The 26874-nt window shown below is 28.6% G+C and overlaps 2 protein-coding genes across 4 annotated transcripts; one reads left to right on the top strand and one right to left on the bottom strand.

Moving 5' to 3' along the window:
• Nucleotides 1-9391: 9391 nt before the first annotated feature.
• Nucleotides 9392-19022, top strand: LOC123269138 (RING finger protein 207-like). Of its 3 annotated transcripts, none has more exons than XM_044734701.1 (8): nt 9392-9492; nt 9574-9790; nt 9964-10306; nt 10380-10528; nt 12425-13224; nt 14829-15492; nt 16703-17101; nt 18343-19022. In XM_044734701.1, exons 3-8 carry the CDS (start codon nt 10110-10112, stop codon nt 18957-18959), a joined length of 2826 nt encoding a protein of 941 aa, XP_044590636.1. In that variant the 5' UTR covers nt 9392-9492; nt 9574-9790; nt 9964-10109; the 3' UTR covers nt 18960-19022. The 3 variants fall into 3 exon arrangements, with proteins under 3 accessions (XP_044590636.1, XP_044590638.1, XP_044590637.1); XM_044734703.1 differs by having other exon boundaries at nt 9908-10306; XM_044734702.1 differs by having other exon boundaries at nt 9574-10306.
• Nucleotides 19023-21831: 2809 nt separating this feature from the next.
• Nucleotides 21832-26132, bottom strand: LOC123269151 (poly(A) RNA polymerase, mitochondrial-like). Its single transcript, XM_044734724.1, has 4 exons — nt 25870-26132; nt 25601-25812; nt 23874-24777; nt 21832-22499 (listed from the first exon to the last, which is right to left on the bottom strand). Exons 1-4 carry the CDS (start codon nt 26072-26074, stop codon nt 21853-21855), a joined length of 1968 nt encoding a protein of 655 aa, XP_044590659.1. The 5' UTR covers nt 26075-26132; the 3' UTR covers nt 21832-21852.
• Nucleotides 26133-26874: the final 742 nt, after the last annotated feature.

The raw sequence follows: 26874 nt of genomic DNA, 5'->3' as shown, positions 1-26874 counted from the left end.
GTTCCATAGTAAAATTTCTGTTGCTCAGTCGACAATAAAAATTTATAAAAAAGTTTCACATTTAGTCACGTGTACTCGGTTTAAATTTAAAATTGTGACTATGAAATTTTCAAATGTCCCATAGTAAACGTATGCGCGTCAGTCGCGACGCGCGCTCTTTCATTTTTTCGTGCTGCTTTGTTTTGTCAACATAAGTCTACAGACGCTATCAGTAGTGGTTAACGGTGTTATGAAAATTGCAATAAACATTAAGTTTTAAATAAATATTAGTTTATAAATCCATCAACACATGAATAGTTAATGAAAATTTGTAAGATTCATAAATAATAAAATATTTAATAATTTACCGTGAAAAATTAAAATGAAAACAAACATTTGATGGTTAACCTGCAACCGACACTTCTAATAATAATAAAAAATAATTTAAAAGTTATATATTGTGTTTATAATTATTGTTACGTGTGAGCCTACACCTGGTTATTTACCTGTCACGTAAACAGACCTCCGGACTAGCACAGCGGCTCACTGAAAAATATTTAGATGTAGATAAGACGGTCGGACGCGCAGTGAATGAAGAATACTCATAATAAAATTAACTGTCAAAATAAATCCTACGTTCATTGTTAAAATGAAAAAAAATAAAAAATTATATTTTAAAAAAATATTTTAAAATTATTGCAAACAAAAAATCTTGTTTGGTTTGATATTTTTTGATTGCTAAAAACATTTTTACTCTAAAATTTTTTATTTTTTACAAACGTTTTCTTATTTTTTTTGCTATAGTACATTCGGAAATTTAAATTATTGCATATTTCATTTTACTATGGTACATTTCAATTTCTACCATTTACTATGTCTGATTTCATTTGTTTCGGAAATTACTATGGGCCATTGTAAAATTTTATTCTGAGTCAATAAGGTTCACTAGTAATATGCACCATTGTAATATCTAAAATCCATGCAGAATAAAAAATAATGGAAATTTCTCACCGTGTACATACAGACATAGTGACATCCTCGCGGGGATAGTCAGGGAAGCTTCCTGTGACCCTCAAACGTCGAGATTTGATAAAAACTCGATTTTTGTAAAACGGGGTAAAACCAATAACTTCCCGATTTTTGAAAATCTGAGATTTTCTTAGCGGGAAGTTAAAAATAATAAACTTTTTATTTTTTTGATACAAGTAATATATTTTTTCTTTCTTCCATTATCACAATTGTGGTATTTAATTATGCAATGGTTTTTTATAATATATTTTTTTTACCATAATCTTTATATATATATATATATATATATATATATATATATATATATATATATATATATATATATATATATATATATATATATATATAAAATTGGAGGTGTGTGTCCCGATATTTCACTTTGCAGCCAAAACTACGCATCGCAGACGAATAGTGTTTGTATGTGGCAATAGGTACAAGGTTCCCATCGTGCACTATGGTAGTTGCAAGTCGATAATTATAAGGGTGTAAAAGATACGGGGGTTGAAAAATGTTAACTTTAAAAATGTGAGACTATCATTGGTCTAAAATGGTCTAGATTGTTCTAGAAATTTCTGAAATGATCCAGAAATTTCTAAAAAGATCTGGGAAGATCTAAAATCTACGTTTAGGTTCTGATCAAATGAGAATGTTCTAGAAAATTCTAAAATGATCTAAAAAATTCTAGAATGATCTAGAAATTTCTAGAGTGGTCTAGAAATGTCTAGAAAGATCCGGTAAGATCTAAAATCTACGTTTGGATTCTGATCGAATAAGAATGTTTTAGAGAATTCTCGAATGATCCAGAAATCTCTAGAGTGATCTAGAAAGATCCGGGAAGATCTAAGATCTACGTTTAAATTCCGATCGAATGAGGATGTTCTAGAAAATTCTAAAATGATCCAGAAATTTCTAGAATGATCTGGGAAGTTCTAAAACGTACGTTTAGATTTTAATCCAATGAGAATGTTTTGTAAATTTCTCGAATGGTCTGGAAAGTTCTAAAATCTACGTTTAAATTCTGATTGAATGAGAGTGATTTAGAAAATTCTAGAATGATCTAGAGTAACTCCGAATAAATTAGAAAGCTTAAAAATGTATGTCAATATTCTTATCGGTCGAAAATATGTTGGATTATTTTAGAAACTTTTAAAACTTCATAAAAAATTTAAATATTAACAAATAACTGTTCTATTAAAAATAACCCTGCGAAGCGGGTGTTCACGGCTAGTATTTTATATTTATAAAAAAATAAGCGAAAGCTGAAAATTATTTATGTAAACTGTTGAAAATTGAAAAATAAATTTTCTCAATAAATCTAAAAAACTAAAACTAGTTTCAATATAAAATTACGGATTATAGAATGCTTTTATAAATACGTTCAAGCGTTTGTTCTTTAGATGCTCAACAATATCTAATACCACTTCAAACGGTAACGGTATAGCTTCTCTAAGTGATGAAACTTTCTTCAATTTTTCTAAAAGTCTTAATCTTTCCTTAGCATCTTCTATCTTGGTTTTAATTAGATTATAATAGATCTGATAGAGACCATAGTTACCAAAATCGTAATCGAAAACTTGATACAGGGCATCCAGTAAATCCTCTTCTCGCGCCAAAAATTTTAATTTTTTATTGTCAAAAACTTGCATTAAGAAATCATACATTGTCATTTTTTGATCGCCAAATTTGATAAAATTCTTTTGTGATTCTTTTTCAATGAAATTTGTTTTGTAGTCATCTACAATCTTCCTGAGTTTTTTGTCGCTGGCAATTAACCCTTGAGCACTCTCGCTATGAGATTTTCTCTCACGCTCATCAATAACTCAAATTTTCTTTCAAATTTCAAATGGAATGACTATGTGATTTTTTTTCTATCTGCCAAAAAATTAATATTATTTCAGATTGCAATATTATTATTTTAATTGTTCTATACTATAAAAAAATAAAATAAATTTTATTAACTCTGTGAGATATTTTCTCATCGCAATAGTAAAGTAGGGGGGTCAGAATTTAAAAAATCGGGTCTGATCGGTACAGTTCGTTGGTTCCCGTAAGAGTGCATTTGTGTTTGGATGTATTATTATTAAATATTATTTTTAAATAAGTCAATTTTTTTTTGTTTTAAGAAATTTATTTTATTTAAGATTTTTTAAATTAAAGGGACTATAAGCTTGCGTGTGCTTCCACATAAGGCGTGAGAGTTTTTCTCATCGCGCGAGTAATGATAGTAAATCGTTTTGCGAGAGTGCTGAAGGGTTAATTCATCCATCAATTTTACTTCTTGTTCTGGACCAAGTAATCTGAATGCACCCCTAAAGACTAGATCTCTTCAAGCAACAGCTATGCATTGTTCTCGATTATCTCTGATTAGTGTTAGAGAATCAAATCGCACAATTTCTGGATTGATAAGTACTATATGCTCAGAATTTTCATCTATAGCAAGCGTGACGTAGTATAAAACCATAGATAAGGACATAGAAGTATAATAAGGCAAAGCATACTCCAGTAGCATTGGACACTTTCTGTAAGCTGATAGATTGGGCAAAAATGTTGCTGGGTCATTGTTTATCAGTGCATACATGTCAGCCCCCCAACTTGATAAGTTAGAAATAAAATGTATCCCGATATGTTCATAAGGGAACATCGTAATTTCATGATATCGAGATTTTCCTTATTTTTTAGGATGGAATAGATAATGAGTTAGCGGTACATCATCATTATCGCGGTAGTTTACCAACTTATCCATCAATTCAGGATCTTCAACATTTGACATAACAGCTGAAATATATCTATAATACTCGTGTTCAGCAGCGTGCATCAGCAATGTTTTATTTGTAAGACTTATAATGTCTACGTTGACTTTTTTAAGATGATAAATTATTGATGGTTTATCATAAATAACAGTATATGCAACTAGTGGCATTTTGTCATCAAAATCGGGACACCATTTTCTGTTTTTGACGTGTTTCGAAAAAATTTCTTCTCCAAATTTGGCATCAACATTTGCATTAGCTTCCACCAATGATTTTATTTTACTGCCTATTTTTAGTTTGAGAATCCCGGTTGATGTTTCGCTTAGTGGTTCATAAAAACAAGCCAAAAGAATGGGTTGAGTCCCGTCAGCAGCTATTGCATTGGCATCTGCTTTATAATCATTAACTAGTAACTCCACCAAGTGATCTTTATTTTTCATGCATGCAACATGCAATGCTGTGAATCCAGCAAATTCTCCAGTTGTTATTATCGGTTCATTTACGTTAATTCCATTTTCTAATAACAATTTAAGATCTTCCAATTCGTTTTCTTCGATGGCTTAATGCATCAGTGAGTTGCCAACTGTTGTTGAATTTAATTCAAGATCCATTTTATATCTTCTTTACTGTAATGATAATAATAGATAAATATATGTTATTAAATATTAAACTTTACACTGTACCTCTGTCAACTGTAGAGAATGTGATACAAAATATCTTATAGGCTCTCTTTTACTTTTATTTCTTCTTTGTATTTAACATTACTTTACTATTTAAAATTTTTACTGTTATTATTATTTAAATTTAGAAAAAATTACTAGTAGAATTTCTTTTTTATTAAAAAACTTATTAGAAAAATTTGACATGTAGAAAATTTGCAAAAACTATTGGAATTTTTTTTTAGTTCTTATTTAATTAAAAAAAAAAATCAACAATTATTTCATTTTTATTGCTCAAATAAATTAAAAAAAAATAAAGAAGTACTAAGGAAAAAGCCCCAATAGATGATCCATGTACCAGTATATGATCACTCCATGTATTTATATACCTATATTTGTGAATATAGATGTACAAATACATGGAGTGATCATATACTGGTACGTGATCATCTATTAGGGCTTTTACCTTATTTATATTATTAGTGGCTATCTTTGACACGTGCAAGATTTTTAGTTGCGTAAATTATGGAGGGTAGAAGTACTTCTACCCTCCATAGCGTAAATATATAAATTGTAAAAGTAGCGCGCATGCGCCGGACCGCCATGACACAGAATTTAAATTAAACGCTCCTCAGACTGGCGCGCTCTATTGACCACTTAATTTAACACGTTAATTTTAAAAAATTAATTAATAATCGTCAAGTTAAATTCAACAAAAACATTAACAAAAAAAAGTTTGTGCCGCTTGGGGTGCTAAGTTTTTAAGTTAACCGAAATTTAAAAATTTATATAAATTTTTTTTTATTGAAAAAATTATTACAAAAAAATAAAAAATTTTCATTTTTTAAAAATTTAAAAATTATAAATGGAACTGTTGCTTTTGTAGTCATCTACAATCTTCCTGAAGACCAGATCTTTTAAAGCAATAGCTATTCATTCTTTTCGATTTTGAAGCGTGGCGTAGTATAAAGCCCTAGATAATAAGGTATAATAAACCTTAGATAATAAGTATAATAAGACAAAGAATCCTCCAGCAGCATCTTACAACTTCTGTGAGCTGATAGATACGGCAAAAATGTTGCTGGGTCATTATTTATCAGTGCATACATGTCAGCCCCCCAACTTGATATGTTAGAAATAAATGTTGACGAATAGAAACGATTGAACACCTCAATTTTATACGATATCGAAATTTTCCATATTTTTTTTTTATTTTATATTTAAATTGTTTTATAATAACTCACTTCGTCAAATAAATTTTACAAAACTAATTTACTTGTTAAATAATAGTTTATTGTGTGACTAGGGATGAAACGAAACAATTTCAGACCAGAGTGAAGTTGCCTGCCCGAGCGAAGCGAGGGCTGGCATCACTCGATCTGAAATCGTTTTTCATCCCGCGTCACACATTATATTTTTCATATAAGTTGCATTAAAAATGCTAGTTTCAATGTCTGGAGCCAACCAGAACTAGATAGTTTCAAACGAATAGCGAAAATACCATTTTATTATAAAACTTATAATAAAATAGAAAATAATGATTCATTTTTTATTAAACATTATTCGTAAATTTAATAGTTTTCTTTTGTCATTCTTATTTATGCTTAGTAACAGAATTATAATATGTCAGTACGGTTAACGGCTAGAATGACAATTATAAAGGTATAAAATAAACAAAAGATACTCTGATAGGATTAAAAATAAAGCTGCAACTTCATCTCGCGGGCAGAAAATCGTCATTTTCTGCCCACCCGGAAGAAATGGTTGATTCCTGCCCGGCAACAGTCGGATTGGTCTGAAATTGTCTAGTTTCGGTTGGCTCAACAGGCATTGAAACTCGCATTTTTAATGCAGGTTATATGAAAATTTTATAAACTGTCAGGTGCCTATTGATTTTAGTATCATAGTTCAATGAAATATTAAAATAAAATTAATTACACGAACAAAACTTTTAGAAATTATTATACCGCTTTACATTTGTATGGTAACTTCCTAAATTATGATGGTGATGTAATCATTACGTTTGCAGCCAGATGGATGGCTTTCTATTGTTCTTCTATTTTTTCTTTTCACTTATTATATACTTTTGTCACGAGAAAAATAGAAAAATTAAATCAATTAAATTGATAATTGAAATTATCAAATTTTTTCGAATAAAATTGAACCGTAACTCTTGAACGTGGTCACGAATAATTAGAGTATAGAAAAGTCAAATTTTGTAGCAATCGGAAATATTATAAAGTATAAATATAGTATAAATATATAGTATAAAGTATTTTGTTCAAAGTCACTACAAAATTGAAGTCTTTAACGTCTTCATTAAGGGGGTATTCTAGTCTAGAAGCATGAATTTCAGGTAATTTTTTGGTGCCGTAAAAAAAAGCAATCAATATTTTTATCATCCATTTTTTTTATAAGTTATATATTAACATTACAAGAATACAGAAAAAAATAAAAAAAGTTGAAAATTCAAAAAATTAGCACCTGATTAAGTGGGGGGGGGGGTCTCAAAAAATTTGCACGTGACCATGCCCACGATTCCAACCCTCCTAGCAATCGAAAATTGAAAAATAAAAAAGATTATTAATTTAGAAGAATGTCGCTATGGCATGAACTAGGGAAAAGTTGAAAAAAAAATTTTTTCACAAAATGGTGACTGCCTGAAAAAAAAAAATATTTTTTGTACTACTATTTTTTACATTTTTGAATTTTTTAAAAATAGTAAAAATTGAAATTTGGGGATGACCGTAGTTCAAGCTATAGCCACATTACTCTAGATTAATAATATTTTTTATTTTTTTATTTCCGATTGCTAGGAGGGTTGGAATCGTGGGCATGGTCACGTGCCAATTTTTTGAGACCCCCCCTCCCCCCCCCCCCCACTTCATCAGCTGCTAATTTTTTGAATTTTCAACTTTTTAAAATTTTTATTTTGTTCTGTATTCTTGTAATATTAATAAATAACTTGTAATATTAATAAATAACTTATAAAAAAATGGATTGTAAAAATATTGATTGCCTTTTTTTTACGGTACTTCAAAAAATTACCTGAAATTCATGCTTCTAGACTAGAATACTCCCTTAAATTACAAAAATAATACAACAAAAAAAATTAGGAAAACGGTTGACCCTGAAGGCCATCCCTACGACTTTCCGCTAATTCCATACTTAGGCGCTTAAAATTGCACCTATGACGTTTTTGAGCTCTTCGAGCTCAAAAGTCTGATAGAAGTTTGATAAAAATCTATTTTTTGAATTTTCAAACCGCAATAACTTTTGAATGAATAAACCGATTTTCACGCGGTTAGAAGAATTCGACGCAGTTTTTAAAGTTTCATGAAAAATTTTTAAGTATAAATTGATCGAACTAGGAATTTCGGAGTGATTCCGAAAAAAACCTTTTTTTAGTTTTTTTTCGTTCACGATATCTCTCGAACGACTCAACCGATTTTGACCGGACCGGTGGCGATCGACGTAGTTTTTTTAGTTTAAGAGCTGATTAGATTTTGGAGTTGATCGATAAAGCCGTTTAAAAGTTATTGCAAAAAAACCACATTTAAAAAAGTTATTTTTCTTAGTTTTTTTGAGATTTCTCAAAATTTCTCAAAATCTATCGGTCCGAATCGGTTCAAATTTACCGGAAATCTAAGTTTGGCCAATCCCTTTCGAATGGCATTAACCGCGATGAAATCGGTCAAACCGTTCAAAAGTTATAAGCGGTTGACATACTTACACACATACATACATACATACATACAGACATAGTGACAACATCGCGGGGGTAGTCAGGGAAGCTTCCTGTGACCTTAAGACGTCGAGATCTAATGAAAACTCGATTTTTGCAAAACGGAGTAAAACTAATAACTTCCCGATTTTTGAAAATCTTCGATTTCCTTAGCGGGAACACTGATAGAAGGATTTATTTGTATTAAAAAATATTTGTTAATAGTTAACAAATCATTTATTAGAGACCATTTTTTAGTATTAAACAAATATTTCTTAGTATTTAAAATCATTCGTTTGTATTTAATAAATCTGATATTCATTTATTAAATATTAATAAATCTTTTTAAATACTAAAAAATATTTGTTAAGGACTAAAAAGTGGTCTCTAATAAATGATTTGTTAAATATTAACAAATATTTTTAACTATAAACAAATCCTTCTATCAGGGAAGTTAAAAAAAAGAAAAGTAACACAAACACATTACAATACGTCATACAAATTAATAGCATTGAATTTTATTATTTATTACAACAAAAATTGCAATGAAGTAAATATAATTTCTTATTAAGCTTTACAACATATATTTACAAGCTTTACTAAAACTAATTTCATCAAAAAAGCTGTAAAAATAATTAAAGTTTCATTTTAGATTTATAAAAAGTTTCAACTTTATTATTTCGATTTAAAAATCTGACAGCAGCGCTTCGCCTTTGAAAATCCGCGCCAAGTTGAATTCAATTCACAGCTAATTAAAAAAAAATAATAATAAAAAACATCATCAACACTTAACTCGATTCAATTTTAAATTTATTTCAATAAAAAAAAAAAAAAAAAAAAAAAAAAAAAACTTTTCTACGTTTCACTTTTTCTTTAATTTATTAATAAAGTTACACCTATTTACAAATGAATTTCATTCATGACGAAATTCAATTAAAAACATTTCAATTAAAATAATTAAACCACATCTGACAAAACATGAATAGAAGCAAAATATTTCATCAGAAATAATTATTTTAGTTAATACAAAAAAATAACTTGCAAATGAAAAAATTCATTTCGATCATTAAAAAATGCAAAGTATAATAAATATGTGAGCAAAAAAATGGAAACAAAACAAATAAAAATTTTTAAAATCAATCGAATATCCAAATAAAATCGAATGTAAGCAGAACGGAGGATTAAACAAGAGGGACAATAAATGTGTAAATAAATGTTATGTAGGTCTGTAGTGTGTGCTCCTCGGCTGGTTGTTTTCACGCCCGTTGACCCGTTGGAAGGGTAGGACCGTTGGAATAATACAGATCCCAAGTGTATTCATCCATGAATGTAGTCTGTACACAGCCAAAAAGTAAAAAAAAATATTTAAAAAAATAACAACAAAAAAGCATTATATAAAGACGTTATCTGATTGGTTGAGTGTATTCCGTAGGGTATGACGTAATTCGTAACAGCGCAAGCTCGTTAATGGGGATGGGGATGGTTTGGAAGCTCTGTCATCATCGGTGGTACCACCACCTCTACCACTACATACCACCAGCAGTAACATCTCGAATAGTTAGTACGTCACAATAATGTGGAGGACTGTGGGATAAAACAACAGAGCTGATTGCGGAAACGCATCATCAGTCGACGCGTCTTTAGAGCGGGTAAACAATTTATTAATTATTAATTACCGTAACCTATTAATTTGTCAAGTTAAATGGTTTGTTGAATCTTAACTTTAGTGCTGTATTGAGTTTCATTTTGTTTGTAATGTTGTGTAGTTTGTTTAGAAGGGGAATCGATTTAAGTTTTTTTAACACGGGGAGTGTCAATGCAGGTACCGATATGCGGAGCTCGATTTTAAAATCAAGCACAAGGGTTGTCAGGTGAACAACTTTGAAAAGCATTTGGATGGTTTAGCAACTGATATAGTTCAGTAAGGGGTGAGTTCTGTTAAGTTAAAGCGAAGCAAAGGTTCCAAGAATGGCGAACTCGGCAGATGGTATTGATGTAGATGCAACTGCTGGTCTTGGAAACACATCACAACGGAATCCATTGACTTGTGGTGTTTGTCAGGATTATTACACTGAGCCTTGTCTACTGTCTTGTTTTCATACTCTTTGTGCGAGATGTGTTCGTGGACCTCACCTCGATTCGAAAGTTATTTGTCCTATTTGCGGGTAATTTTACAGCGTACCATTTTTATTCATTATTTTTATTGAAGATTTTTATTAATTATAATCATTTTTCCAGACAAATAACCCAATTAAAGGAAGGAACCCAGATGCCACCGGTTGATCAGTTGATACGTCAATTGATCGAAATAGCTAATAACGAAAATCCAGCATGTGCCAATTGTGACAAACGTGATAAATCAACAATGTATTTTTGCACCACTTGCTGTAAGTTATTTATCTGGTTGTTGATAATTGTTTTCTTGAATCAAGTACCATGCTGGGTATAAGGGGATAGGGTGCAAAGGTTCCTTGCTTTTAAGTGACGTTTCAAAGGGATTTTTAAAAGCTGCTTTATTTATAATGACACTCAAAACTCTTCCAGATGTCTCAGGGACACCTTTGTGTTGCATCAATTCATCGATATACTCAGAGCTTACACACTTATATTTATCATAATCTGTCTGTAGAATACACAATCAAGATCACAGATCTGTAAATGTCAATAGTCACAAAACCTTTCAAAATAATTTTGCTTTAGATGACACAATTTTATTGAATGGCCTTCAATTCAATTCAATGCTCGTATTTTTTTTTTTTAAATAAATTTTAAATTGTAAATAATAAAATTAGAAGTTAAAATCTTTAATTTTTCGCTGAGATTTTAGCAAAAATAATTAATTCCTATTTCAGTTTGAATAAATTATTGCAAATACAAAAACATATTTTTTAAGATTTTTAGTTTTAGAATTTTTTTTTTTTTCTTTACTGTGATTTGCAATCAGAATTCACATTCTTGGTAATATAATAGTTCATTGTCCTTAAATTGGATTGTTTTTCACTGGGTGGTGATACTAAAACTTGGTTTCAATGCAGAAAGTCTTGAAAAACATAGTAGTGTGTGACACAGAATGAAACACGATCTCAAAGTTCGGGTAGTGCCACTTCTCAACTCCACCCTAGACTTAGTCTGAAAGCGTCTTGTTTTATCTCTTATCACACAATATACTATCAAAAATAATAAATTTTTTTATCGTTAAATTAATTTTTGCCTTACTGGCTACAATAAAAATCAAAAAAATATAAAATCAAAACTAAATATAGTTTTTTGAAAGTTTTAATTCAAATTTTGTGAATGAAACACAATAAATTGTAAATAAAATATGTGTGGAATAAAAATTATCTATAAAAATTTGAAATTTAACTTCCAGACAAAATTTTGAAGACACGAAAAAATTATAAGAATTCATTTTTATAGCATATTTAATTTTAATCAATAAGACTTTAATCAATCTTTAAAAAAAAATTTAGCAATTATTTTACAGAAAGTTAATCAAATAAAAATAAGGGCTGTAAAATTTTGAATTAAAATTCTCAATTAAAAAATGAATATGAGACAAATTATAATTTCAGGCTTTAAATGAAAAAATTCCACCCTATGAACTCACACATTATTATGTATAAAATAACTGAAGATAATTTAAATACCAAAAACTTTTGTAATTCAATTTTTGACAATTATTTGAATAAATTAATAGCAATAAATGTTTCATTTTATGGTCATCTGCTTCTTTTCAATATTAAAATTTGAAGAATAAACTAACTCAATTCTTAAAAAAAGTTTAAATCGTGATATTATTACACTTTCTTTTATTCGTTGAGTTTTTCATGCTTTTATAGGAAAAAAAAAAATATTATGAAACTCTAAAAATTGATTTTTTACGAATTTCTACAAAGAACTGGACAAATTGGAGTTTTTCTAATTTCAAACCAAAGAATTAAAATTTTTTCAACTTTCATTGAAAAATTTAGATAAGTAATACCGCAAAAACAAAAAAAAAAATTTTTTTTTACCCGAAGAATCAGGTGATCGTAAAATTAAGCATTTCTCATATAAAACAATAGTCAAATTTTAAGGCTAAAATGCTGTGAAAAGTAAAAGACAAGTTCTTTTTTTTAGATTGAAATTTGATACGTTTTGCAAAAATTTTTCATTGACCTGATACCTTCGAAGAAATTTTCATTAAAAATACCCAGCATCCATTTTATTAAACTTTTTTTCCCTTAATAAAAATCTTTCCGTAGCTCTGTATATTAATATAGTGACATAATTATAATTCATAGGTCAAGCACTATGTACACACTGCCGTGAAAATACTCATCGCGCAAAAATGTTTTCATCACACGAAGTTGTGCACATGAGTAAATGCTCAAAAGATACTCAAAGACGTTGTCCCTCGCATGGTGATTTATTTATAATGTACAGCCAAAGTACCAAATCAATGTTATGCGCGACTTGTTTTCGTGATACACCAGCAGATGCACGAATTCATTGCGTTGACATTGATACAGCATGGCAACAGGCTAATAAAAAAATGGAGCGCGCTGCCAATTCACTTTGCGAATTGCAAGCTGGCGTACACGATAGTTTAATGGCACTGAAAAGCCAATTGGAAGAATTGAGACATAATTTAGAATCGGAAAAACGTTCACTTAATTCTTATTGCCAGGGCATGCAAGAGGCTGTTACTAAAACACATACATCTGTATCGGCGGAACTGCAACGTCAATTTGAAACAAAAGAGCGGTTGGTCCGAGGACAATTACTTAGTCTAGGCTCGGCAATACCTGTATTGCAAATGCATTTAATGTTGTGCACAGTTTTTACCAGTGGTGCCACTAAATACCAATTTTTAGAGCTTGCTCATCCCATGCTTGAGCGACTTGGACGCGTCGCACAGCTTGGACATCCGTCCAGACCACCTGTATTGGCTGGTCACTTTAAAATAAATTATAGAATTGAATTCGCACGGGCATTACAACCTTTTTTGGGACAAATAAATACTGCGCAACAACAGCAGCATCAACAGAAAGATTTGTACGAGCACACTCATCAGATTTCTAATGAGCAGTCACTACTTCAGGTGAGTAATAAAGAACATTGTTAAAGTAATGGTTGAGGTAGACGTGAAAAATGTTGAGTATTTCATAAATGTCTGGTTATTACATTTTTTTCTTTTAGCTTTTAACAACCCACGAATTGAATTTTTTTTTAATTTATAATTTTACAAATTAATTTCAAGAGTACGAAGAGCTTAAAATTGAAATATAATATTTATAATTAACTCTAGGTTTAACAGTGATATTTATCATTCTGAAGTCTTAACAAAGGAATTATTTTTCGCGGCTTAAAAAGAAAAACTCGAAAATAATACAATCATTGTATGTGTTAGGAACTCGGATTAACTCTCCATAAAATAATGCTAATTTCTTTGAGTTGCATATAAAAGTTTGTGACAAAGAAACAAACAATTATTACCTAATTAGTATATTATAACGCTCATTACTCTGTTAAAGATAACAAAAATTTTTATCATACACAAAGTAAAAATTAACCGATCTTTCATCTGCATTAAACAACAAAATAGTACCAATAACAAAGAATTATTTATTTTAGAATTTTTTCTGAATTGAATTTCAACATTCTCCATCGTTTCAATTGCTTATGGAAAAAGCTACATACTTGGATATTGATAACGTTATGCCGGCTTGTCCACAAATTTTATATTTTCAAAAGAAGCAGCAGCAAAAATTTAGTATATTATCAAGAATTGCTGATAAACGCCACTAATTATCCAAACAAAACTATTACAAATGAATATTTAAAAAAACTTATATGTATAGATAAATCAGTGTCTGAACAAATGAAGTTAATTTATGATAATATTAAATTACAGGATATCGATGTATGATTACGTTTTCGAGTGGCTAATCAAATAGAGTCAAGTTTATCCGGTTTATTTCCGAATTCAACAGTTTTACCAATAGGTTTATCTGTTAACGGGTTTTGTAAAGTGACTCGAATCACGATTTAGCAATTAATTTACGAATAAAATCGGGATCACTAACAAGTCGAGTAGTATTTCACACAATAGAAGCGAAATACAATTACCGGGAACCAATGGTGTTTATTAGATTCAATATATGGGCTAATGCGTACTGCTATTTCGGTCATCTCAAAAGTGGCTGACATACTAAGATGGTGTGTCTCAGTTATCTCATTTAAGCATATTTATACCGACATAGAATGGGATCTAAACATCCCCAATTCAAAACCTGTTAATATATCTGAACTAAAGTATTTATTTGGTGATTCGATATAGACTGTGGACATCATTTGTCGACTTGCAAAAAAATTAAAATTTTATAAATTAATTCTTATTCTTAGAAAAATTAATTTCTTGTTTGCGATATCTAATGGGCGTGCATAAATAGTAAATTTATAATAATCAATATCCCAATTAAAGCATCATATCCGATCTAAATAATGACACAAACTTATTTCCTCAGGCAGCCAATTCCGTCCTCCTTCAGCCTATTTCGTATTTCAATAATTCGTAATCTTTTTTTGGCCATTATAACCGATGAAACTAGGTCAAGAACTTATTATATTATATCCATCGTATTCAGAATAACTTTATCAGATGCAGATAATAATTATTATTTATATCTTCTTTATAATTTACAGACCACGAAATTAACATCTAGAATATCAAAATTGGGGTCAGACAACGGGCAATTCAGCAGCCACTGCCGCACATTTGATTCCCAACTAAAAGAATTGAATGACCAATTAATAGCTGTTAAAAATCGGATAAGCGAATTGCAACGTGATGTAACTGTGTTGAGGCGTGTCAACACACCACCGATAAGTGTACGGTATGAACACGCTGTAAGAGATTGTCGATTACTTGAACAGGAATTGGAGCATCACCAAATTGAATTAGAGCGATTGAGAAATATATTCGATGCGCTGTGGGAAGAACAGCTATGTAAAATACACATTGAGAAGGAGATATTCCATTCTCAGATGAAAGATATTCTAACATTGAAAGCTGATCTCAAACAATTGCAATCAGTATCCCAACAAATGGAACCTTTTATAAAGTCATTCTCTGCGGGAATTTCCGCCGGTGAAATGAACGCTGCTGTTGCTGATGCTGCTAGTCATCAACATTTACAAGCACTTTTGGAGCATTTTACAAGGCTGCAGATGCAAGAACCCCAACAGCAGCAACCTCAACAGCAGCAGCAACAACAACAACAACAGCAGCAGCAGCAGCAGCAATCTTCCAAAGATTGTCGACATTCCAAGGGCTCTAATATGGCTGATAATATCTTTTATATAAAAGGTAAGAGAATTTTTTATTTTTACACTGATAAAGAAATTTTTTATTCAAGAATAATCTTGATCCAAGGACAAACATATTTTAAACACGACCTGTTATTGCACTTCAAGAATTTTTTGTCTTCAATCTTATCATCTTGACTTGAGACCAATATCTTCGGTCGATAACTGTTCAATTTTTTATTCAAGAACATGGCTCGAAAATTAACAATAATTTTGTTTTCTTCTAAAGATGTGTACTTATAGTCTTAGTAAGAATTAGTTTCTTCTCGAAAACATTTAAACCCGAATTGTTACTTTTGGATTAAATGTAAATATTAATAAATGTTTATTTCGTAAATTTATTTTACTCTAAAAATCACATGGAAAAAAAAAGGAGGGAAAATTTACATTATATATAATGTAACGTGGCGCTTCATAAAAAAAAAAACTAGAAAAATTATAGTTTCAGAATGTAATTTTTATAAATGTTGTAAGATGTACATTGTAAAATGTATAAATATTACATTTAAAGCTATAAAAATTATCTTTCAAAGTTTGAATTTTAAAAATGTTATTTTGGATTGCAATTTTTCTAGTTTTAAATTTGAAGCGACACGTCACTATTTATAATGTAATTTTTCCCTCTTTCTTTTTTACGTGCATGTTCATATAATCAACGTTTTTGATTATTGTAAGAATAGTTCTAACCGATTACACTGAAAAAAAAGTAAATTTGATTCAAGAGAAAAATTCTTGACTCAAGTAAAATTTGCTTAAACAAAAAAAAAATTTTTTTTTCCGTTTAAAAAATTTTCTACTTAAATGAAGACGATAAAGTTCTTCATAACGATTTTTTTTATTCAAGAATTTTGCTCTTCAGTCAAATTTACTTTTTTTTTTTTCAGTGGGGTTTACCGGATAATTTACTTAAAAAATTGAAATTGAAATAAAATACGAACATAGATTTAAGTTAAAATAAATTGATTCATATTTTAATGAAATAAAATAGTATCTTAACCCAAAAGAAACAAATTTGTCTGAAAACAGTAAAGCGCTTTGTTAGAGGAAAACTTTTCTCAAGAACTTTTGCTCATTTACAGTTTTATTTTATTGATTGATTATCAAGTTAATTTCTTACATCAATAAAACCATATATTTCTTGTAAAAGTAATTATTTTCGGTGTAAGTTTAAGATTTCTTTCATAAAGATAATTAAAATTTTTCTGTTACAGAATCAAAAGATGTGCCAAGATGCAGAACTCCCTCGGGCGGAGTAGGAGCACTTTTAGATTCCGGTGGTAATATTATTGTTTATGGTACGGCCAAATCATCAGAAGCTAAACGCGGGGTACTGAGTCAATTAATCGAAAAAGCACGAACCCGCGAAGACCGTAAGAAATCACCAGGTAGAGACAAAGAAGAAGGAGGGAGCAGAGATCGTAGTCAAAGTCGTCGGTCACGAAAGTCACCTGACAGTGGTCACAAGCCTAAAACACCACCTGGTTCGTCTTCTACCAGCAAAGTACGTTCTCTTTATCGGTCATTGAAAGGCGGCTCTGGCGACAATAATGCCGATGGTGTGGAGCAGGATAATAAAAACAGTGAAAGTCAGTCTCAAAAAGATAATGCTGGTAATTATTTATTGTCATTATGATTTATAAATTAATTCTAAAGAAAAACTCAACAATTTTGAGTTAGGATAAAAGCTCCGGGTATTGATTCTGTAATGAGACAATTAAAAGAAGTCGAAAATTTTATTATCGGCTTTAAGTAATTAAAATTTAAAAGACAGAAGCAGTTTTTTTTCTTTGCAATTTTCTTTTTTATAATTTATTTTTCTTCAAGAAAAAAAAACCGATAATTTGAAATTATAAAAGAAGAATCTTTCTATTGATTATTACGTTTCACTTGTATTGTTTCTTTTGTTTGTTTTCAGCTCTAGACTCGCCCTAATATTTCTATAATAGTAGACAGAACGTTATACGGATATTTTCCAGAATATTAAATAACAAAAATATTTGATTACTTGTGGTAGTTATTTTTGCAAAGTATCAAATTTATGAAATGGATTTAAAATTGCTGATCAAATAGTTAATTAACAGAATTTGAGTAATAAATTTATTAAAAGAACAAAGCTCCCATCATTTTTTGCAAATTGTAATAAGCATATACTGAATTTAAAAAAAAAAAATTAACTTGAATCAAGAAAAAAATTTTTGAACCAAAAAAATAACTTTGAAAAGTTTCATTATCTTGAATCTAGACGAAAAACTCTTGAATCAAGTAAAATTTACTTAAATCAAGAAAAATTGCTAATTATTTACAAGTGGGGTCAACCCATGCTGGGCCATGTTAAATTTTTTTTTTTTTGATCAAATTCATCAATTTTTTTTTAATTGTTCTTTTTTTATGTACTTTAAAAAAAATATATCAAAAACATCAAAAAAGATAAAATAGAAATTTTATCCAAAAACATAAAAGCCAAAATTTTTTTCAACTTTTAAAGGAAAAAAAGCTATCAAAATCTTTATTTTATCCATTCACAAAATTTTTTATCATAAATGCGCCGTTAAAACAAACAGAATAAAAAAAAATTAAAAAATGTTAATTTTTCACCTAGTTATTGCCCAGAATAGGGTTGACCCCACTTGTGAATAATTATCGAAAAATTTCTTAGCTTGAGAATTTTTCTGCTTAAATCAAGTAGATAAAGTTCTTCAAAATTATTTACTTGATTCAACTTAATTTTTTTTTCTGAATACTTATACAAAGAATTTCATTTAAATAATGATAACTTTCCAAAAATTACAAAAATATTAATTTAATTTTTATGATTAATGCAATGTTTGTTTTCTATTTTCATTTAAAAAAGGAGCAACTGAAGAAAGTGAATATCAACGAATATCAGAAGCATCAACCCTAGGAGACGTTAAAAAATCCCGAGTTCAAGCTCAAATTCATGCAGCACCAGAAGAACCAACAACAGGAACAGGAAAAGCGAACGAGCAGCGTCAAAAAAGCGTGAGAGTATATCCCGCAAGTGATTCTGAGGATGTTTTTTACTCAAGTGAAAAAACCGCTGATGGCAGAAGAAAAAGACGGGCGAGCTGTGACAGTCTGAGCACCACAGGATCTGGTGGTAGCAGGAGATCAAGTCTCACTGATGGTGCGTTAATTGGCAAAGACCCGCGAAAAACACTGCTAGTACTAATAGGATCAACAGCTAAATCTACACCAAGTCTTGTTTCGAAACAACGATCATGGGAAACGTTCCCACGACCTAAAAGTAAACGGTCCGCCGCTCATTCAGCAATTATTGCTGCTGCTGAAGCAAACGCGACTGGTCTTGGTCCTCTGAAGAAGGCTGACAGTTTAGAAGGCCACGAGGAAGCGGTAAGGACTCTTGTTGCTGCAGTCCAAGAAACTAGAAATCAGAGGCATTACCATGCTCATCATCATCGGCATCATCGTAAAAGTAAAACTAATTAATTAATATTTATATACTGTTATTTATTATTTTATAACAGTATATATTGTTGTATAATTTGGATTTGAATTTTGATAAGTCTTTTTTGAGGTATAGTTATTTATTATATATATATATATATATATATATATATATATATATATATATATATATATATATATATATATGTATATGTATATATTTAATATTTGATAGTGAAGTAATTTATTACTCATCCATGCCAATATCGAGTAAGCATTGTTTTGTTTAGTTTATGAAAGTTACATTTTTAAAGTTAAATATACATATTTTTATAGTTTAATAAGTTATTTTTTTTAACGAAACTTTTTTTCGGAAGGAAATGGGCAGTCATTAAAAGTTTTGCTTTCATAAATTTCATGTTGCAGCAGCTTATTGAAGGGATTTAAGGCAGAAATTCACCGTTGAGCTTACAAAAATATTATATTTTAGATGTTTCACTTTTAAGTATCCGCTATATCTATACGCAACAAAAAAAGCATTTTCTGAGCTCGTGCCCATTTCAGTCCAATTTGAAATTTAGATTAATTTCGAAAAATTATGTATTATACAAAAAATAATTTATCAATTAGATAAAAAAAAATTTTACATGAATATTAACATTTATTTATTAATGAAAAAAAGCTGTAGACGCTCAAAAATAAACCGGCAGTGCCAGTTGATTATAATTTTTATCCTTGTTATTTTTAATATTGTACATTGTTACTTTTCTTCCCAAATATTACCATTCATTGCATTATAAATGTTCTTAATGGTTAATAATATAAATTATTATAATTATAAGAATAATTATTGAAACACACGCAGATATTAAATAATTATTTATAATGATATTAAATAATTGAAATAATATATGACGCACTTTTAGGAGCCTTTATTAGATTATTAGAAAAAAAGTGAATAGTATTAATTATAATTGAATGGGGCAAATTAATAAAAAATATTAGTTAATTTTAATTTTAAATTAAGAAGTAAAAAAAAAGTTTACTGATAAGGACGTTATATAAAATTGTTTAAAAAAACGCAAAGGCAAATTTTTCCTCCTTGCTATTTGTAAAATAATTTTATATTTCAACTATTTTATTTACAAGTTCATATTTGTATTATTTGTTAGGAAAATGTTATTATTTAGCAAGTTTGAGGATAAATTTATCTTTACATTTCAGAAATTCAAAAAGTTGATGTATATTATCAAAATTTTAATAAATTTATTAATCAAATTAGTTAATAAATATTGAATATTGTTAAAAAGTATATATTAAATAAAATTAATAATAATTATAATAATAATCAATGTAAGATTATTTGTATTAGAAAACAACACTGCCAGTTGCCATGGTATTACGAATTTAAACAATAAATAAATAAATTCAATTTTATGGACGATAAAGTACGTTTATAATAAATATACGCATTGTAGAGCTCTTGAGCGATGAAAATGATGCAAAAAGCGGACAATTTATTGGACGAATTTTAAGGATAAATTTATTTTGAATCGAAGTTATGTAAATTAATTTTAATTTTAAATTTGTTAAATTAATTAAAAGATTTTTTTCTCGTTGTATATAATGATACAATTTTTTTTTTAAAGTTTTTTTTCTTCAACTTTCAAAATTACTTAAAGATACTTTTTGTGTGAGTTTTCTACGATGTATTATTTGATTTTTGACATTTTCTTTGTAATTCAAGGGTTCTTGTATATAAATAAAATAAATAATGATCAAAAATAAAGAATTTCTAGGGAAATAAAATTTTTTTGTCAATAAATAATTAATTTCAATAAAATTGAGTCGATTTAAATACAATAAAAAATATTTCTTTTAAAAAAAATAATAATTAATTTTATTCTCAGAATAATTCTAGTATGCTCACTACAAGGACATTAAATATACTTAATATAAATCGTAAATATTATAAAATAAGTGATTAATCACCGAATAATGGCCGAAAAGTAATTAAACAAATAAAAATTATGAATAATTAACGAAAACAAATAAAATTTTGAATTCAGTAAATTATTCAATAATGTTATATATAAATATAAATATATACAAGTGGACAAAATATACGTATCAAAAGATGTATACTTGGTATATAAATGGATTAAAAGTCGCAAATTGAAAGAATAATTATAATTAATTTATTGAATAAGTTAATATTAATAAATCGAATTATATAAAAAAAATTTTATTTATAATTGTGTTTAATTTTTTTTTTTTATCTACTATTTATTTTACAAAAGTTATTACACTTCAACTTATTATTTATAGATTAATTATGTACATTTTATTAACAAGAAAAGAAAATTATAAACTTCAAATAGTTGGAATATTTTTAAAGCAGGAGTGAAATATGTAATCCACCTTGTTAAGTTCACATTTGTTTTAATTATGTCAAATCATAGTTTTACCAATTTATGAAAAAAAAAAACGGGTGGAATTTAAATCCAGATTTCTAGCTCAATACAAAAATTACTTTAATTTGTTACTAAAAATTAGATAGTATTTCTATAAGTATGATACAAAATTACATCCAAATTTACATATTTTTTTAGTACTGTTGATTTAAAAAAAAATTTTTTTTTTTTTCAACTGTAACTTCAGATTATGTAAATGAATTACATAATACGAAAATATAAAAAAAAATCGTTTTATTTCGATAAAAACGTTACTAAATTCTAAAGGGTAAAAATTATTTGTTAAATATTTTTATAAAATACTTTGAGTTTTTTTATTGAGTTTTAATCAAAATCAAAATGAAAAATTTTAGAAAAAAATATAATAAATTTTTTAATTTATCGGAGCATAATTATTTTACTATAAAATTTTAAGAAAATAAAAATGACTTTTTCTTAAAATTTTTTTTATTTGAAAAATTTCATCTGGGTTCTTGACGTCTGTTTTGATTTTTAAAAAATTTATTATCATTACTATCATCATTTTTACTACTACCACTATCGATTTGGCTTACATTATTACCTGTGTAGTTTCTCTTATTATCATTATCACTTCTATCTTTTGTGTTTATATTATCATAGTTGTCATTACTACTAGTCATCTCAGAAGAAAATAATGTTTTAAATAACGGTCCAGTATTGATAGCAGGAGGCTTAACTTTTAAAGGATTTTTGTATGTTCTTTCGAATCTGGTTTTTCCCACAAATATATCAAGCAAACCACGACGGTAATAATAATTACCTCCATCCATAAGCGATGTAGTTCTTCGTACGTTGCTGGATAATGACAATGTTTCGGTAACAGATACATTTTTACTTACCATTAACGATGTTTCTAACGGGTTACATATATAAAGTCCTGCATGGTTAGAGTGTGGTTTATTAATACTTTTCCCTTCGCGTAACGATATAGCTAGTGATGCAAAGTCAAATTCCGAATAAAAACAAAAGAAATCGAATAACAACTCTTCTAACGATAAAGATAAGCACTTGGATGGAGGCCATTTTTTTATATCACGTAAAAATGTGCAGTCCACTGTAGTATCTGCAATCCGCACATCTGATTTTCCTAAAAAACAATAGAATATTATTTTTTAAATTTTCTCGAAGCCATTTGAATCGTTTATTTGAGAAACCCCATAAGTCAAAAATATTAAATTTTTCAGAAGCAAAAAACATTTTTCTCGGTTAAGTTTGCATTAACATCATGAACCAATGATGAATAATAATAATGCTAGTATCCCGAAAAAATATTCGAGCATGAAAAAATTTAATTGTTAATTACTACTATTCACAATAATGATTTGAAGTTGATTGACTTATGGGGTTTCTCACCAAAACGAACAAAATAGTAATAAAATCATTAATTTATTAATTTTTCTCTGTCAATCATTTATTATATTTATAAAATAAAGTACAAAATTTGTATTGGAACTACAACTAACGAAAATTATAATAAATCATCTATTTTTAAATTCAAATTAGTGAACTGAGAGTCAACAATAAAACAACATTTTAATTTATTACAATCTAACTTAATGAAACTAAAATTGCAAAAATTATTGAAATCAAAGTATTTAATAGTAAATATAATATATTTTTATTTGGTTATCATTAATTTCAGAATTTAAATCAGTTAAATCAGAGTCAACAATAAAACAACATATTTTTAATTTTAATCCATCAAGCAAATATAGTAAAACTCATTAAAATTCAAGTATTTAACACGGCTGCCCAATTTTAAAACACAGTAACTGCAAAATTTTTATACCTAATTTTTTTTAATATTGTTGCATTTTTTATAACTTTTAAACCTTAATTTAAAGTATTTTTTCTTAAAAATATGCATATTCAAGTATTTTCTATTCATAAATTAAATTTTTCATCAATTTGGCAGGCAAACTTTTTTTTAATAAGAAAAATTTTTTAAAATTTCTAAATGTTAGTTACTGTGTTTTGAAATTGGGCAGCCGAACAGTATATTTAGTTTCTAATTATCTAATAACCAATTATTTTAAAATTAAAGTCAATGAAATCACATCAAACAATAAAACAATAATTTAATTTAATTTTTTTAAACCCATACTGCGAAAATGATTAAAATTTAAGTATTTTGCATTGAATTTAATTTTTCCGCTTAGAAGTTTAAAAAAAAAAAAAAAAAAAATAAAACAAAAAGAAATTTATTTTTGGAATTTTGAACTTGAATATTTATTCGAAAAACCCTATAAGTCACTGACTTATGGGCTTTCTCAAGTAAACGAGATTTATATCAACCGATTGGTTAGGTCTTGAACACGGATTTAATATTTTTTGGTGCTGGTATAAATGAAGGGAAACTCAAAGAACCGAAAAATGGAATAAACCCGATTTTTAAAAAAATATGACTTATGGGGTTTTTCAAATAAACGATTCATTTATTTGAGTGAGATAAAATACTTACTTGCATGACGGTAAAGATAATCAATGGACGGCAGAATTCCTTTTTGTTGTAAATAAAATAATACGAGTAATGTGAGTGAAAAATTAGTTATCCATGGTCCAGGTGATCTACTATTAGTCAAACCGACAAATGAAGCCCACAGTCTAACAGTATAAACCAAAGGCCTTACTTTATCATTGAATTCACCAAATAAATACAGTAATTCCGACATGTAAATAGCTGTCGAATTGGTGATGCTTAGGTCACATTCCATGCCGGTATAAACATGATCAAAGGAGACAATTGGAACACGCGCCTTGAGTATGCTTGCCACTCTTGAGACGCCTGGAATAGCAGTACGCATTAATCCAGATATTGAATCTAATAAACGTATCATTGGTTCCCGGTGATCGTATTTTGCTTCCTTTGTGTGAAACACTACCCGACTTGTTGGTGATCCCGATTTTATTCGTAAATTAATTGCTAAATCGAGATCCGCGTCACTTTTACCAAACCCATTAACAGATGAACCAAATGGTAAAACTGCTGAATTCGGAAATAAACCGGATAAACTTGACTCTATTTGATTAGCCACTAGAAAACGTAATCGTACATCGATATCCTGTAATTTGATATTCTCATAAATTAACATCATTTGTTCAGACACTGATCTATCTATACTTATAAGTTTTTTTATATATTCATTTGTTATAGCTTTATTTGGATTATGAGTGGGGATTTTTAGCGGCGGTATCGTATTGTTTTTTTCAATTTTTGGTAATGAACTCGATTTTTGCCGCTGCTCTTCGCGAAAATATAAAATTTGTGAACGAGCTGGCATGACGTCATTAATGTCCAAGTGTGTAGCTTCTTCCATGAACGATTGAAACGATGATAAATGTTGAAACTCAATTAAGAAAAAATTCTGAAATAAATAATTATTTATTATTAATACTATTTGGTTGTTTGATGCAGATGATAGGTCGAATAATTTTTACTTTGTGTAGGGTTAAAATTTTTGTTATCTTTAATAGAGTAATGGGCATTTTAATACCCTAATTAGGTAATAATTGTTTGTTTCTTTCTCACGCACTTTTGTATGCAACAAAGAAATTAATATTATCTTATGGAGTATTAATCCGTTTTTAATAAATACAATTATTGTTTACGTGCTTTTATTTTTAGGCTCCCAAAAATAATTCCTTTGTTAAGACTTCAGAATGATAAATATCATTGTTAAATCTAGAGTTAATTATAAATGTTATACATGAATATTAATTTAGCATATATTTAATAATTTTAAAAATTTTATAAAAAATAAATTATGGCAAAAAAAAATTAGAAAAAAAAAATTGACATGTAGAAATTTTAAAAAATAAAAAATGCAATTTTTTGAAAATAATTTTTTGCAACAAATTTTTTTGATAAATAAAATTAAAAAATTGTTAAGTGACTGCTAACTTTAATGTCATAAGTTATATTTTAATTTCAAGTTCTTGGTACTCTCGAAATTAATCTCTAAAATTGTAGATTTAAAATAAATTCAATTAGCGAGTTGTCAAAAGCCAAAAGAAAAAAAATGTAATAACCAGAAATTTACAAAATAGTTGACATTTTCGCGTTTACCTCAATCATAACTTATATGTTTTTAATTAAAAATTAAATGAAATTCACCGACCTGCTGATGATACTTCTGCCATTATCAATTACTTTTTTCAACTATTAGTTTTTACATTATAAATACTCACTGGTCTCTTATCTACATCATTCAGCGAATAATGTCGAATGTAATGAATAGGTCCAAAAGTTTGACAATATGAATATAAATCTTCATAAGATTCTGCGGATTTAACTTGAATAATAACTGATTTTTTGGCTTCCCACTTGCGTTGTAATAAAAACTTGTCAAAAAGTCCAAACGATTCAACTTCTTGTCCCCCGTGATTATTTCTACTTTCACCTAATAAAAACATTCGCAATATTAAACTTCAAAAACTTATTTTGGAAAAACATTTACCTTGAGAATTTTCGGTGTCATTTTTTTGGTTATAATCAGCAGTCAGCGTCCCGAAATTCTGTGAAGTGGTTAAATTATTTTCTGTCAGAACAGGTTTGCGCGTAATCACAATTTTTTTTGATGAATTGATTAGTAATTTTTGGTGATATTTATTTATAAATGATAAAAACGATTTATTAGATGATGCACGTATGAACAGTGCCATTTTTTATTTTTATTTTGACCCACGTGCGTTTACTATAGCATATCTACAGAGCTACACTATTATTATTTTGAAGAATCTTTACTTATCGACTGATGAACATTTTCACTTCTAGCTTATCAATACTTCCAGTTATCAATAATAAACCCTGATAGTCAAGTCGGTCGCAACTTTCCGTCGATTTACTGCCGCAACTTGTCACCAAGTTGGCGACAAGTCTTGGAAATGAACTCGGTTGTTCACCAAGTTGTTGGCAAAAATTGCTTTCGATACTCTTTCGCACCAAGTTGACGACAAGTTTCTCAAGAAATCTGGTGACATATTGCGGCAGTAGATTGGTCTTGTTTTTCTCAGAAACTTGTAGCCACCTTGACGCCAACAGTTACAAATTCGGAAGTTGACCGCAAGTTGTCGCTAAGTTGGTGGCAACTATCTGACACCAACTTGGTTGGTCTGAAACTGTGGCTATCAGGGAATGTAATCAAATCCGGAGACACGATAGTGCTCGCGCCAAGTACACGTCCAATATATGGCGTGAGACAACGTGTCTCTATTCTCTCATCATATGTCAACATAACCTCCTCACATATTTAGCTCTATATTTTTTTATTATTGCTAAGACACTAACACTTGACATCATTGTTAATAAGTTTCTTTTTACCAATTATGCATATATTACAAAAAATTATTGGATCTTAACAATTATTTAATATATCGCCAGTTTGAAAACTTTTGCTTGCGCCTGTTTTCGATTCTACGAGAGATTTTACAAATTTAGGGCGAATTTTCTTATTTCCCGAGTA

This window comes from Cotesia glomerata, linkage group LG7 (genome assembly GCF_020080835.1).
Source record: "Cotesia glomerata isolate CgM1 linkage group LG7, MPM_Cglom_v2.3, whole genome shotgun sequence".
Taxonomy (NCBI): Eukaryota; Metazoa; Arthropoda; class Insecta; order Hymenoptera; family Braconidae; genus Cotesia; species Cotesia glomerata.
Note: the sequence above shows the minus strand (reverse complement) of the source record. Positions and strands in the feature narration are given on the sequence as shown.

What these genes read in the sequence shown, in the direction of transcription:
- LOC123269138 (XM_044734701.1), top strand. Translation starts at nt 10,110, where the DNA reads ATGGCGAACTCGGCAGATGGTATTGATGTAGATGCAACTGCTGGTCTT. An exon ending in TAATATCTTTTATATAAAAG is followed by an intron (nt 15,493 to 16,702) that starts GTAAGAGAATTT and finishes TTTCTGTTACAG; the next exon opens with AATCAAAAGATGTGCCAAGA. An exon ending in GTCTCAAAAAGATAATGCTG is followed by an intron (nt 17,102 to 18,342) that starts GTAATTATTTAT and finishes CATTTAAAAAAG; the next exon opens with GAGCAACTGAAGAAAGTGAA.
- LOC123269151 (XM_044734724.1), bottom strand. Translation starts at nt 26,074, where the DNA reads ATGGCACTGTTCATACGTGCATCATCTAATAAATCGTTTTTATCATTT. An exon ending in ATGATGTAGATAAGAGACCA is followed by an intron (nt 24,778 to 25,600) that starts GTGAGTATTTAT and finishes TATTTATTTCAG; the next exon opens with AATTTTTTCTTAATTGAGTT. An exon ending in TTATCTTTACCGTCATGCAA is followed by an intron (nt 22,500 to 23,873) that starts GTAAGTATTTTA and finishes ATTGTTTTTTAG; the next exon opens with GAAAATCAGATGTGCGGATT.